The following is a 15,140-nucleotide window of genomic DNA, read 5'->3' on the forward strand; positions in this document are numbered from 1 at the left end:
ATAATAATCTTTACTTATACAGCAACTTTCAAAACAGATTTTACAAAATTTGATTTACCTTTATTATACCTTTATTAGTCCCACAAGGGGAAATTTCATGTTAAGGCTGCCGACCTATTGCAGAAGGCAAAAGGACTTCATAGAACTACAAATTCAAAAAAAACTAAAAGGGTAGGCAGGCATTGAAGCCAGACAGCGACACCAAAAAGAATACAAATATAAACAAATACAAGCGAGTCTATTGAAATGGGCTGAAATGGGAAGCGATTTCCTCAGCTGGATCATTTCAAAGTTGAGGAGCCCTGATGGCAAAAGTAGTCCCTATAAGGGCTCCAAATGTGGATCCAAGGCAAGTCATGCTCATATGGGGTCAATACTTGTCAGCAGCTTGGGGCCAAATCCAGAAGACTTTCAAAAGTGACCAGTAAAATACAAAAATAAATTCTAACATGTGCAGGAGGCCAATGCAGAGAAGCCAGGAGAGGGGTGTTGTCTATTAGATACTAGATAAAACCTTAATCAAGCTTTATAATTACGCACAGTGTGTGTGATATAGGAGTAAATAAAAATCAGGGTGATCCATTTAATAATTTATTGTCATTCACATATTGCAGTTTACAGAGCTTCATTTATTCGTATCCAATCCTAATAAGCAACATTTAGATCAAGTATTTGTGTCCCAACACGTCTGTAATCTAGAATAGAAGCACGCTGAAGTCTACTTGACATCTTTTTACAAGAGCACAGCCGTTTCTCATACAGTTGCATTTGTATATTCAATATATACACATAAAATTTCATTTAACTTAAAACTGTTTCCCACAAAAGCACAACAATTTTACAGAGAAACCAGATAAATCTCATTCTTTCATATTACAATGTATTTTTTACAACCACAACAACAACAAAAAACAACTTCAATCACCAAGAAAAACAGATGAGACACAGAGAGTGAGGGGTTAAATTTATAAGGAATGCTGTGAGTTTGTAGAGAGGAAGTCTCAGTTTGTTCACCCAGGACATGAAGAACGATACCACTGTAGATAAACTGAGGAGCCGCTAACGAAATGTTAATATTTTTGTAGGTTCTGTAGCCAGAGTTGTAAACAAAGAAGTGAGCGGTATTACGGTCTTCCTCCCATCAAGACTCTCACAGTTTATTCACTAAATGAGACCTCACACAAAACACAAACATTCACTAGAGGGCTCTAAGGGGACAGCAGGAGATTTGACAGGCAGGACTTAGTCCATCCTGATCTTCTGATTGGTCATCCTGTAGATGATGCTGTCGTAGCCCGGGTCCATGTTCCACAGGTTGTAAGCGATGGCGATGACAGCGAGTGCCAGAACGATCATGAGCCACAGCACGATGTTGAAGACCACGGCGTACTCGAAGTTGTACTTGTAAGCCAGGTTGTAAGGGCTGCCTGGGTTACTCTGAAAAATGTTCGCAGTAGTCAAGAAATTAAAAACAGCTATTTGGAACTAGTTTAAAGTGTCAGTGTAGGCAGCTAAGAAACAAAACAGAAACTCAGAATCACCACACAGTTGAATGAACGCCTCTCTAAAAAAAAAAAAAAAAAATTGACAGAGAAAAAATTTGCTGCTATTCTCTGCTACCTGACGCAGACCTCTAAACTACATGTTTTACAGAAAATGTGCTTGAAATGTAAATTAACCCATTCTAATCTGGTACATTTATGTCATATTCAGCAAGTATCTCCTCTAGCATATATATGTAATCATCAAGTGACTCATTATTATTGCCTTTTTGTTGGCACGAAACAGAAAATCAGAAAGTAAAAAGTAGGTTGACCCAGACTTACAATCTGTCTGGATTCCAGTATTGAGCGCGACTTCCTGGTTAAAGGAGCTTCAAAGGCCTTCACTGTAACGACCTCCACCACAGAGCTGTTGCCATAGAGACCATACACATCCTGCCCAAACTGAAATGAAAAAACAAAAACACACACGCACACGGTTAAAATGTGGTTAAATTGTTAGCTGAAGAGGCGTATCGCTTCTTCAGATCTTCTCCTAACCTTCTGAAGGACAGAAGCGAGAAGGGCCGTGGCGTCGCGGTACTGAGGGGAGTCTGGACCATAGAGCCGGCTCAGCTCCTCCAAGCCAGACAGCTCCAACGAATACAGGTCAGGGGAGTGGTCCTTAGCCAAATGTCTGTGTCTCTGCAGCTACAGGAGGGAAAGAAAAGATTTGAGTCAAACAACTCTTTTTTCCTTTTTTTTTTGTAAGTGGAAAGAATTGCTTCAGTCCGAGCAACAACTCACCAGAGCGGTGATATCATGCAGCACTTGGACTTCGGACAGGAAGAGCAAATCGGCCTAACAAAAAAAAGAATAAAAGGTAAGAAAGGCAAAGGAAGGAATTTTGGTTAAGTAGGGAGTAAGAAATAAGTCTTTTGGTTTTAAAGGTGGCTAAGAACTGACCTCTGCATTTCTGCTGAGGGAGTTGAGGGGAAGAGAAGACAGCACAGAGCCATCCTGGGACAGACGGGCCCGGATCTGCTGCAACGTGACGGGTAAGTCCTCGAACACAGCATTGGCCTTGCCGAGCATATAGAGCCGCTGAAAGAAATGAAAGACGGGTCAAAGTAAATAACTAACAGTGCCTCAAGAGGGTTGTCTCAGATAAGAAGTACGTCAGCAGACTTTTATTACCTCCTCACTGGGGGCCAGCTGGAGGACTACAGGGGTGTCCTCAGCAAACAAAGAGTGCACAGTCTCTGCAACACTATCCAGGGTGAAGGGAACGGGCTGCAGGAAAGAAGATAGCACCCTCATATACAAGTCTACACTTCTATTTATACCAAGATAAAAAGCTGATGCACAAAAACGGTCATACTCACATTCTCCAGGGGATATGAGGCCACGCTCTGAGGCAGAGCCAGGCTATCTACTCCTCTCACCACCACAAGAACGTTGGCCCGGGGCCGCTGGAACAATGGACCAGCCTGGAGGCCTGGCCACGATAGATCCTGTGCAATTGGACACGCATAGTGGAGCTTAAGCTGGCGTAATTATGAGCTTAGCCTTCTTCTATTACACTAATAAAACTGTGGAACATAAGCTGAAGTAATGAATCACCTCTTGAACTGAGAAGCCCATGGTTAAAGCCACCAGGTCAGGAATCTTCTCTCCAGAAACCGGCCAGTCACCTTTCTGGAAGGACACAAACTCTGGAGCCTGCAGCACAGTGAAGCTGTCTCCATGGACACCTGAGGGGAAAAACAGCAGGACTGTAAATCCAAGAGTAAAAGAATAGGATACAGTTTTGTTTTTTTAAGTAAGACAAAAAAATATCACCACCTACAAATATAATTATTAGCTTAGAGTTTGAAGACACTATCTGTTGCCCGGTGCACTTTCTGTATCCAACTGATTGCTCAATTTTGTATTTTAAAACGTGGCCATTTTGCAATCACAAATTCCCACAAAAGGAACAAAAAGAAGCGTCACATGGCAACATGCACGAGTTTTTGAAAGAATGGCACATGTACTACTTTTTCGGAGAATGACTTAAAAATTAAATTACAACGAATTCTGTCCAATTCTGTCTGGAAACTTCTTTTGCTGCTCAGCCCAGAATAAAGATGTGATTCTGTACTGTATACTGATTCAGTGAATATAGCATTACTTAAAATGTTTACCATCTAGCAAGAACTTTAGCTATCACCGAGGAGGGATGCACATGTTGAAATTCTGAACGGATTATGTCTAACCCTCAGGCTAGTTTAGTGAGTAAAATGACTCAGTCGGGTTACACAGTTATACTTTCTTGTATTGTACCATTTCTTTTAGCTGTCACAGATACCGAGTGATTTTTATCATCATTAAGTACTAAGCATTAAGATAAGATAAGATAACCTTTATTAGTCCCACACGTGGGAAATTTGTTAAGTATCTGCTTCAAGACTTCAGTAGCAGTAAATCTAGATCCTCTAGATCTATTAGCTACATACGAAAGCAAAACACTACAATATAATTATGAAAAGTGGGACATTACAATAAAATCAAAGTCAATGATATTTACAAGGGTTAATGACTCCAAGTAAATTTCGTTTTTTCTTACCAAACCAGGAGGGCCAATATTTGTTAGTGATAGAACCAGACTGACACATTCATGGCAGTAAACTGTTCTACATCTATAAATATCACATGTGATTCATAATGACACAGATATTTTTTTGCTGTTTTTCCAAAGAGGGCAGCATTGCGGCCTCATTGGTTTGTATCCAGCCCATGGAGTCTGCGTGGGTTTCTTCCACAGTCAAAAGACATGCACAGGATTACGCTAACTGTAGACTCTAGAGTGTCTGTAGGTGTGAATGAGAGTTGTCTGTCTGCGTCTCAGCCCTGTGACAGACTGCACACCTGTCCACCATGACAGTACAGTGGCGACCCTGAGTTGGACATGCGTAATTAAAGAAATTACCTGTTTTGCATGACTCTGCCTTAGTGTACCTACATTATAATCAATCCAATCTTTCTTGGCCACTGTGATAGCCATTTCTACTACCCTACTGGTCAGATATCTCTTGAGAAAGACATTTTTAATATAAATGATAAATTTTACTTGGACAAACAGAGGATATATAGACTTCTGTCTTCTTCCTTATGACAGGAATATTCATTCTGGCTCAAAATGACTTGACATTATTCATGAGAGATATGTTTGACATATTATAGGTCAACAAGTCATTTGCAACAGTTTAAATGTGGGCAATATTTTTTTGGCAGACAATCACTTTTTGGTACAATGGCAGCCCCAAGCCTGGATAAATGGGAGGCCTGGAAGCATCGGGAACGGTATACAATTTAAAAATCTCTGCAAATCCCTTAGGAATAAGGAATCAGTCAAAAGTATTTATATAACCAGTGATAAGGCATTAACACTATAACTATTACTGACTGTCAGCCCTGAGCTGCTGGAGGATGGAGCACAGTTTATCTCACTGTTACAGCAAACACAAGAAGCAGCAGCCTGCTCAGTAACTATCGACCCTCACCTTTCATGTGGATGGAGGAAGAACTCGTGACAGAGAGCTGATGGTGAATAAAGGGGAACCAGTGGCGTAGAGCATGTCACGTGACCGCCCAGGCTTCTGTAAAATCGTAACCCTCTACCAGGAAGCCGTATATTTAGTACTTTCTTCATTTTTACATGACCTGGACGAATTTGTCAACCTCGTCCTTACGAATATTAACCACGTCCTCATCGTCACTGGCAGATTTTAAGAAGCTACTGAGCTAAAATCTCCGTTAGCAGCAAGCTAACCCTATGGTCTTCCGCTTGACGAAAGTCCAAAGCCGAACAATGACTCCCAGCATCCGCAGAGTTATTATTCCACTTATCCTCGTTTATATTAGCACGACCGTACGAGTCTGGTCACAGAAATCTTACAATGAGTTAAACGGCAACGCTAACAATGTTCCGGGCTCGGCGAGCGACCTGCCTTTCAGCGCATATAAGATACTGTACTATTACACGTAAATACGTGGGGAAAAAAACACCCCAACACGTCAGTAATGAAAAACTACTATTATGTATTTCTTACCGACTGTGAACAGGCAGTAGAAGGTCAAAGTGACGGTAAAAACAGACTCCATCCTTCGCAAGATCTTCACAGACATCTCTCTCTCCTCTACTGCAGCGATCAGCTGACCTGCGTCTCCCTCCTGTAGGACTTCACGTGCGCTACCGCCGCCTGCTGGACTGGAGGGGAATCAACACTCGCTGACGACCAAACGTCGCTATGATGTTTCTCCAAGGAGATTTTATTATATCATAGTTATACTTCAACTAAACTTTACATCCTATAGCCACCTTAATCTTATCTAGTATTCTCTGTGCTTCTGTTTTACTGTATTTCTTTAGCAATTTATTGTTTTATATGCTTTATTCTACTTCACTTGATTCTTTTCCCAATGCTGAGCCACTACACAGCTCTTAGAGTTCCCCTACCTGCTGAATCCCACGGTAACCTTGAACCCCTTGACTGTACTCATTTTATCGTTAGTAGTGTAGTCACTTTCTACAATGTACGCAACAAAAAATAGTTATTGTCCTAAATTATCTTTCACTGCATGTGTTCTACATCACACATTCAAGCTCATTACAATAATTAGAAATAGAGTGTATATTTGAATAATATTTGTATTTTCATGTACTAATATCATTTTATTATTACACTAATATAGCACAAGGTTCAGTTACCTTTGTACAGAAATGCTCAGAAGAATTGTCCTTTAAGGAGCTAATTTGTACTGTCTTACTTTAAGTACATTTTGGAGCTGGTACCTTTTATTTTTAAATGAGTAAAGAAGTTTCTTCAGTACTTCAGCGTTTACTGGAGTAAAGTTGTTTTGTTTGTTTGTTTGTTTGTTTGTTTGTTTTTTAACACGAGTATCTGTACTTCAACTCAAGCAAAGAAGGAACTTTTGCCACCTGTGGTTAACACTGGGTCAACATTACAATGAATTGAGTTTGATGAGGAAAAAACACGTCACCCAGCATCTAAAAAATATGATATAATAAGATATTTTTTAAAAAGATAGAACAATATAAAATTAAACTCCACTAGAGACAGAAATAACGTTTAAAAAGTCACAAAAAATAAATATTCTTAAATTTACATGTTACATGAGGTGTCATGGTGGATATGAATTCATTACTGTGTGTTTACCACCACTTCATCCACACTGTTAGCTGATGGTCAAAGTAAGCATTCATTTTACTGGAATCCTTGAGTCGCTCCCTTCCTAATTATCTCCTTCCATCTAATTTTTTACCAGGCTAATTTCACCTCTTCCTTACGTTGTTGGGATTCCCTCCTGCACTTCTCCATGGATGGTGCTAGCAAGAACAAGAAAAAGTCCGAATTAAAAATCTGATTTTTCTCTCAAAATTCTGAGATTAAAGTCAGAATTCTGAGAGAAAAAAAGAATTCTGAGATTAAAGTCAGAATTCTGAGAAAAAAGTCAAAATTCTGAGAAAAAGGTCAGAATTCTGAGAAAAAAGTCAGAATTCTCACTTTAATCCCAGAATTCTGAGATTAAAGTGAGAATTCTGAGAAAAAAAGTCAGAATTCTGAGCGAAAAAAGAATTCTGAGATTAAAGTCAGAATTCTGAGAAAAAGGTCAAAATTTCTGCAAAAAAAAGTCAGAATTCTGACTTTAATCCCAGAATTCTGAGCTAAAAGTCAGAATTATGAGAAAAAAAGTCAAAATTCTGAGAAAAGGTCAGAGTTCTGAGAGAAAAGTCAGAATTCTGAGATTAAAGTGAGAATTCTGAGAAAAAAACAGAATTCTGAGAGAAAAAAGAATTCTGAGATTAAAGTCAGAAACTGTGTCCCAAAATGTCGGCTGCATCCTCCGGAGGTCGCATTTGAAGGCCGATTACGTCACAGCCAGGCAATGAAGGCTGTCCCAATTCGTCGACTCCTTCAAATGCGGCCAACAAATGCATCATTCATTTCCCCAAATTTGAAGGATGGGTCGGGTGTGTCCTTTGTGGCCCATCATATCCCAGAATTCACAGCACGGCCCAGCCAATTTCAGTTTCCAACAATGGCGGCTGCTACTAAGTTTTAAAATTACTCTTATTAATCTTTCTGGGTCACAAAATAAACTTTTAATATATTTTCAGGCGAGAAAGTAGCTGTGTAAATTTCAAATATCTGCTTGGTTTATCAAGACATCGCATATTTGCAAAAGTCATCTGTTACCCACCCGCTCGATAGCAAGCCGGGGGGTTCAATGGTCACTGGAGGCGGGGAGAGCAGCAGACTCCCGGCTTCATCGTTTTCAGACCCCCCGCTCTTTCGCTACTCAGGTTAAACATGATATATAAGTCACTCGGATAACGTAAAATGTAGTTGTTTGGCTTTTTTTCGGTGTTTTATTTGTTCCGGAGTAAATCAGTTTGGCTGTGATCAAAGTTATTAGATTATTAGATTAAATAAAACTTTATTAATCCATCGGGTGGGTTCCTCCGGGATTTGTCTTGATTGAAGTCAGAATTCTGACTTTTCTCTCAGAACTCTGACCTTTTTCTCAGAATTTTGACTTTTTTCTCAGGATTCTGACTTTAATCTCAGAATTCTCACCTTTCTCTCAGAAATGAGACACTGTTGAGAATAGCAGCACAGGTCAGCTGATCACAGCTTATACACAGTAGAAATCCACAGGAGCTCACAAAAGAAGTGATTCTCAGGTGTCATTCTTTTCCCCACACTGAGCCACTACAGCCAAATTCCACTTTAACCCCTTTACTACCTGGCTACCTAGCAATAATAATAATAATAATAATCATAATAATAATAATAATAATAATAATAATAATCATCATCATCATCATAATAATAATCATAATAATAATAATAATTTCAACTTCTGTAACAACATAATTCCTAAAATATGCAGTAAATTGTTTATTTAAATTATTATTATTTGTTATTTTGCTTCTCACCTGAAAGATCAAGACTAAGAGGAAACACTGTGGTGCTGATGAATAATCTTATGTCAGGGCATTCAGAGTAAAAATCTTTGTTAAACTACACATGCATATCCATCTGCTGTGGTGACCTCTTACGAGAAACTAGAATAAGTTTCTATTTTGCTTTGTTTTTTCTATTTAATTGAGTTCTTTTGGGGATTTTTTTCGGTAATTAAGCTATATTGTTTTTTACTAAACTGCTCTACCCAGTTAAAGCTATTTTGTAATAATTATGTTCTTTAGATGATTCAAAACTGGAATTTTCCACCCCAACCTTTAGCTTAAATAAAGCCTTTCTTACCCTATCTTAAAAAAAAATATCCCCTGTAAGGCTTACAAGTTTTTGTGAGATATATGAGATTACTTACTCTGCTATAATTGTCTTACTGGTGTATAAACACAGGTCTTGTACACAAAAAAGTTTTTTAATGACTCGTTGTATATCTGCAAAAAACTGTAAATTCGAGGGCATTAATAATATTTTTCATTTCCTCTGTAAATTAATAGTTAAATGATTAAACCAACAATATTTATGGCTACACAAAACAGTGCAATAACCGTCCAGGTTTTTTTCCCTCTTTGTTCCTTTGAACATTATTATGATCATTGGAGAAATATAGTTTGTAAACAGACATAAACCCATAGGCCACCACTATATGCTGACAATCAACAGTGATAATCAATAATCAGACACATAAAAAGCATGTGAATATACAGTATAGACAAAAACACACAGACACACCCACACACATAAAATAAAAGGCAGCAAATCGAGCCAAAAATAGAAACGCTACTTAATGCTACTTTCCATTTAAAACCAGCGGCAAACTTGCTGTAAAGTGCAGGTGTTGTGGTCTCCATTATGTTAGAGATTCAGTCTTTCAGGAATGAATGGAATCGAATGCACTTTGTCTTTATGTTTGGGAGAAGGTGTGTGTGTGTGTGTGTGTGTGTGTGTGTGTGTGTGTGTGTACATGTTTAGACATGTTACTATACTTGTGGGGACCAACTGTCACTTATGGGGACCAAATGCCCATCCCTATGAGTTTGAAGGCATTTTTGAGGCTTAATATGTGGTTTTAGTGTCAGGGTTACAATTAGGTTATGGTTAGGTTTAGAGGGTTAGAGTTAGGCATTCATTTTTGATGGTTAGGGTTAGGGTAAGATGCCAGGAAAAGCATTATGTCAATTAAATGTCCCCACTAAGATATGAAAATGAGTGTGAGTGTGTGTGTGTGTTCACTGCAGTTGGTAATTCCTCTTTTTCATCTAAACGCCTTGAATTCTTAACTTATGACTTGATCAGAGGGTTTCCTCAGAAAAAAAGGACTGCAGAAAAGCTGGTGATAGCTCAGCACTTAAAAATGTATGGTAGAAGAAATGACATCGAAAGATGTTCAAAGGGATGGAAATGGTTCTACAGCTGCACTTTGTCACCATTGTTGGGAATCAGGTGTAACCAGGGTCCAAATCAATGTAGTAACCAAAGCACACAAAACTTGCCAGTTGTGCATATGTTCAATCTGTATTTGACCTTTATTTTATTTGTATTGTGGGCCTATTACCGGTTTGTTTAGAAACTGGCACAAAGCAAAGCACACGCTTGTTTTCTGACTTGGCCTAAGGTTCCATATTTCCACACGTTCAGTGTTAAGTCGCCGTGATTTTATCCTTAAGTCTGAGGGCTGTGTCAAAATAAGATAATCGCTCCATCATCTCCAGAGATGATGATGCGGTGAAAAAAGTCATCTGGTATCCGTTATGCTGTCTTAATTCTAAAATGATTACAAATCATTCCATGCAAAGCTCGAAAATGTAACCCAAGAAATGTCTGAGAGAAAACACGACTTTTCGTCAGAATGCCGTGCCAAACAGAGAGAAAAAAAATGACTGAGGTTAAGTAAGAGCGTGTCAGAATTGTGCACAAGCTGAAGTGTGTCCATTTGCATCCCTGTAGATGTCAACAAGCCATCCAAATGCACTTTGACAGGAAAAGGAAAGTAGAATGCATGCAGAGTGGCACTCAGAAATGGCCCCCTGGTTGGTTTGCCTTTTAGTAAGAGTGGTAAGCTTTTCTTTCTGTCCTTTGTCAGGGTTGCAGTGGCTGAAAGACGTTTCAGCGCTGATTTATCGACACTGCAGATCAAATTTTATCACAACACTTGCTTGAGATTTTTCAGTTCCATAAATCAGTTAAATCATCAGACTATTTCTGGGAGTTCATTAATAATGGAGAAAACCCCCAAGATTCAGACATTACCAACTAAATCGAGCTGCACGCAACAGCTCATTTTTCAGTCTGCTTGGCTCCATTCTGATGAATTTTACTGACAATTAAGAAGAAACAAAGCCTTCACCATGGGTGACGAGCATATCCACGCCATATTCTGTGTCATCCCAATTTTTCCACTTAATAGTGCCCATAATAAGTGCTTATTAGAGGTTTATATTCAGAGACAAAGCCCTTATCTGCAATTACATCCTGCTGTTGAGTAAAGTGGGAAGTTAGTCAGAGTGGAGATCCTCTTGACACTGAGTGTGACCCTCCTGCAACCTCTGCCTCAGGATATGACTCTTCAGAGTCTCGGCTGACAAACTAACGCCTTCAGCATCTAAATTAGCTGTCTGACAGACTCTGACACCTGACACGAGTCTGACACCTTTACCTGGATATCTGCAATGGGCCGTTTTCTCTCTACCTGCATGCAGAAAGGAGTTCATCTCAGACATTCCTCCCCTCAACAAAAGCAAGCAGTCACACGGAGCATTCTGAGTGATGTTGCTGGACCTAAAAAGAAGTCCTAAGATCATCCTATATCCCCACAATGATATTAGTTTGTCTTTGTCTTTATCTTTGTCTGAAGAACTGGAACTGGTTTATGCTCATGTACTGCAATTTGCTGTTTCCATCCGCAGCAGTCTGTCTATCCAGATATTTATTTCCTGAACGGATGTGTCGATGTTAATCTAAACATTTAGAGAATGTGGAAGTTGTGATGCAGACTGCAGATTGCTTCACTGTGGGGCTGTGGGTTAGTCCTACGAGTCCAGCAAACCCTGTAGCATGCATGCAATCATTGCTTATCTAGTAGAATGCACACAGCTGACAATTGCATTGCATTTTTTAAATATATTTTATATTTTGCCCGCAGCGCTGGATTGCAACTGTTATTCCTATACCGTAAAAGTGCCTGTGCAGTCTGTCAGAAATGCTCACCGAATGCTCAGATGCCTTAGGAAACCCCCCTTTTCCACACCTGTCTGACTTTCTGAAACTACCAATTTGACATTCACCACCTTCACTGGCTATTGGCCAACTGTGCAGGGGTTGGAAAGCAGCCAGAGTTTGAAGTGCTCTTCTTTTTGTTTTTGAACAAATTTACAGCATTTCTGTCTCTTTTCACATGGAGTGAAACATTATAAATATCTTCCAGGAGACAGTGGCAGAAAATGTTGTCCATTAAAACTCCAATAGCACAAGTCTAGTAAAAATAACAAAATCCTGCAGAGCCCAGATGAGATTTTGGATCCCTCTCGGACCACTTGAGTAACAATATGCTGAAATGTTACCGTGGATTATTTGTTCAGTGACGCCAAACACATGTTGCTTATCCCTACGTTAACTCCTGAGTGACAGCTGGCTTACAGTACGAAATAACACTATCAAACACAACCTCGCCTTATCACCTGGCTCCAGTCTGTTAATCCTGAAATACACATATCCAGAATTATGTGCCACAGAAGCACAGCAGCACTACAAGATCTAAACGTCTGAATAAAGTAACATATACGTGCTCTTGGCAAACTCCCACTGCACGTGCCTGTGGTGCTTCCCTCTCTCGTTTTCGCGTTATGGAAGATGGACACTGTGGATTTAGAAAACATTTCTCAAACATTAGTAAATAGTGAATATATTTGGAACATATTGACATGAGCCCACAGAGTTTCTGGAGATTTTGAAGCTGCTTATCCATGATGTGAATCTCCCGTTTCGAATCTGGCCTGGTGACGATAGAGGATATTAAAGTAAGTTGTCGTGTTCAAGAAAACAGTTTAAGGTGATCTGAGCTTTGTGACATGGAGCGTTATCCTGCTGGAAGATGGTACACTGTGGTCATAAAGGGACGAACACGCTCAGCAACAATGTTTTCAGACCAAGTGCCGTTCCAGTTTTGTTGAGGCTGTGTGAACCGGAGCCTCAGATTCTTGGTCTTAGCTGACGGGAAGGGGAGCCGGTGTGGTCTTCTGCTGCTGTGGCCCATCTGCGTCAAGGTGAGACTTGTTGCGCATTCAGAAATGCTCTTCTGCATACTTTGGTTATAGTGTGTGGTTATTTGAGTAACTGTTGGCTTCCTTTGAGCGGACCTCTGGCATCACCAAGGCATTTTCACCCAGAGAACTGCTGCTCACTTAATATTTTCTCTTTTACAAGCCATTCTAAGCATTTGTGTGGGAAAATCCCAGTAGATCAGCAGTTTCTGAAACTCTCAGACTAGTCTGTCTGGTACCAACAATGATTCCAAGTTTAAAGTCACTTGTGTACAACAGTAGAGATCTGTAGCACAAATGAATAGAGATCGGCAGCCTCAGTGATACTACTCATTTGAAGGAGAGCTTCATTGCTGGTTTTGCTGATAGTAAGAAGATCATTAGGTGATTATTGCCATTTAAAAAAAACTAAATTTGGCTAATCAAGTAATCAAATCATGACACACACTCACATATTGTGTTTTCCTTGATGCAATCAAAAACCTCCTGGATTTCCATTAACATTAAAAACAGCATCGGCACCCACACAAAAGTTGGGATTTAGAATTGAAGCCCCATTGAATGGGTGGTGTTTGCAGATTTATACACTAGAGGACGCTGCAAGCCAGCAGCTGTTCACCACATAGGCGGCAAAGTTGGAGTTGGCACATTGTTCTCTCAGGGCTGCAGCAATAAATTGCACTAAACCTACAATACTTAAAATTTCCAAGAGATGGCAATAGAGGATCGCGGTGGATCGCACTTCCATCAGGCGCAGGAGTAATTACACACACAGATTGATATCGACAGGGCACCCATCACCGCTCGACTTCTCAGAATTCAAATGACTTCACGAATGAGTTAACAAGGAGCAGGACACGTAGATCATCTTGCGGTTTGTATATTTATTTTAAAGCAACTTCGTTTGTAAAATATAAATACAAATTATGAGATATTTTAATTACAAAGTTAGAACAAAAAGAACAAACAAACCCAAAACAAAACAAAACTGAACACACCAAAAATTACCTTACTGCAGTAGCCTCCTTGTTATGTACAAGCTGTGCCAAGGGGTGAATATCAACATTATCTTAAAACTTTATTATACAATTTTGTAGTTTGAATGTTAAATTACAGACTAAACAGGAAGCAACATTTGAACATCCAGAAAAAAAAAAATACAACAGAAAAGCCCCTGAGGCTCAAGCGACCACTAAAGTCTGAGGAGGGGATGGCGGGGTGGGAGAAAAACAGGACATCATGTGCTTCCTATAAACACAAATACCACATTCAATAGCACAGCCTCGGTACTATTCTGTACAACTACACACATGCACAATGTGCCGCGCGCTCACACACGCCATCCAGTCGCTGACAACACGCTTATGCTCTGTTGCCATACAAAATCTTTCAGAGGGGCGTGTGAGCAAAAAAAAAAAATCTCTTGATATTTTATATATATATTTATATATATCTATATATTTATTTATACATATATTAATTTATAAAAATAAGACCATTATTAAGTCTATTGAGTCACAAATATATTGATCCTCAGTTAACAGAGGGAAATGTTTCAGCAGCCCATCAGCCAGTAGGTCAGTCCATCTGTACAGTGCACCAGTGCTGGTCCAGAGTCGGGCCGAAACGCAGGAACTAAAGGTCAGGCTAAGGCATGTCGTCATAACCCCTGCTCGGTTCTAAAGCAAACTGCAGTCGATAATGATCAAGGTTCAGTGGGTCAAAGGGTCAGGATGAGCCCAACTTTCCCACAGCCTTGATTTTGTCCTTGAGTTTGTCACCGGGGTGATCCCAGCGGTCGTCCAGAAACTCCAGTGTGGAGCCCAGCAGGGCTGCGAGCTCTGCGCTGTCTTCCACCAGGTCCAGCAGCTCCTTGCTGTCGGGATGGAAGCCCTCCAGCTCTTCTGGGCAGGAGAAGAGCTGGGACAGAGACGCTTGCCGGTAAAACTCCGCCTCCGCTACCGTCACCACCTCCATGTGAGGGAAGGCCTGCCGGAAACCGCGAGCGGACATCCGCAGCCGACGGAGCACGTCGGAGAATAGCAGCCAGTTTTTTGGCCTGAGAGAGAATAATTAACCGACGTTTAGGAATATGAACTTTAAAAAACAAAAACAAAAAAACAGAGTTGAAAATGTAATCTGCTTTTAAGATTAATGCTCACCCCTGGGAGAGGGACACCTGGATGTTGTAGCAAGGCAAAAGAGGTCGGTCGGAGAACTCGAACTCAAACACCTCCCTTTTATCATCCTCATCTTCATCATCTGGACCTGGGGCGTCTGCTAAAATGTCATAGACACCGCCCTCTTCGCTAGACTCTGGACACACAGAAGAAAGGAAAAGCACGGATCGTTTTTTA

At 40.1% G+C, this 15,140-nt stretch overlaps 2 protein-coding genes across 2 annotated transcripts in view; both read right to left on the reverse strand.

The window, feature by feature from the left end:
- Window positions 1–578: 578 nt before the first annotated feature.
- On the reverse strand, window positions 579–5,732 carry atp6ap2 (ATPase H+ transporting accessory protein 2). The gene is made up of 9 exons (XM_003451603.3): window positions 5,576–5,732; window positions 3,105–3,235; window positions 2,867–2,995; window positions 2,679–2,774; window positions 2,448–2,585; window positions 2,289–2,342; window positions 2,043–2,192; window positions 1,827–1,946; window positions 579–1,437 (listed from the first exon to the last, which is right to left on the reverse strand). Exons 1-9 carry the CDS (start codon window positions 5,649–5,651, stop codon window positions 1,243–1,245), a joined length of 1,089 nt encoding a protein of 362 aa, XP_003451651.1. The 5' UTR covers window positions 5,652–5,732; the 3' UTR covers window positions 579–1,242.
- Window positions 5,733–13,880: 8,148 nt separating this feature from the next.
- Window positions 13,881–15,140, reverse strand: part of bcor (BCL6 corepressor) — a 33,887-nt gene continuing 32,627 nt past the window's right edge. Inside the window, exons 13-14 of the mRNA XM_025903729.1 lie at window positions 14,946–15,099; window positions 13,881–14,842 (exon numbers count right to left, since the gene is read on the reverse strand). Of these exons, the coding sequence (XP_025759514.1) occupies window positions 14,512–14,842; window positions 14,946–15,099 (485 nt within the window). The 3' untranslated portion in view covers window positions 13,881–14,511. The remainder of the gene's footprint in view (window positions 14,843–14,945; window positions 15,100–15,140) is intronic.

The sequence above is a fragment of the Oreochromis niloticus genome, linkage group LG16 (genome assembly GCF_001858045.2).
Source record: "Oreochromis niloticus isolate F11D_XX linkage group LG16, O_niloticus_UMD_NMBU, whole genome shotgun sequence".
Lineage (NCBI taxonomy): Eukaryota > Metazoa > Chordata > Actinopteri > Cichliformes > Cichlidae > Oreochromis > Oreochromis niloticus.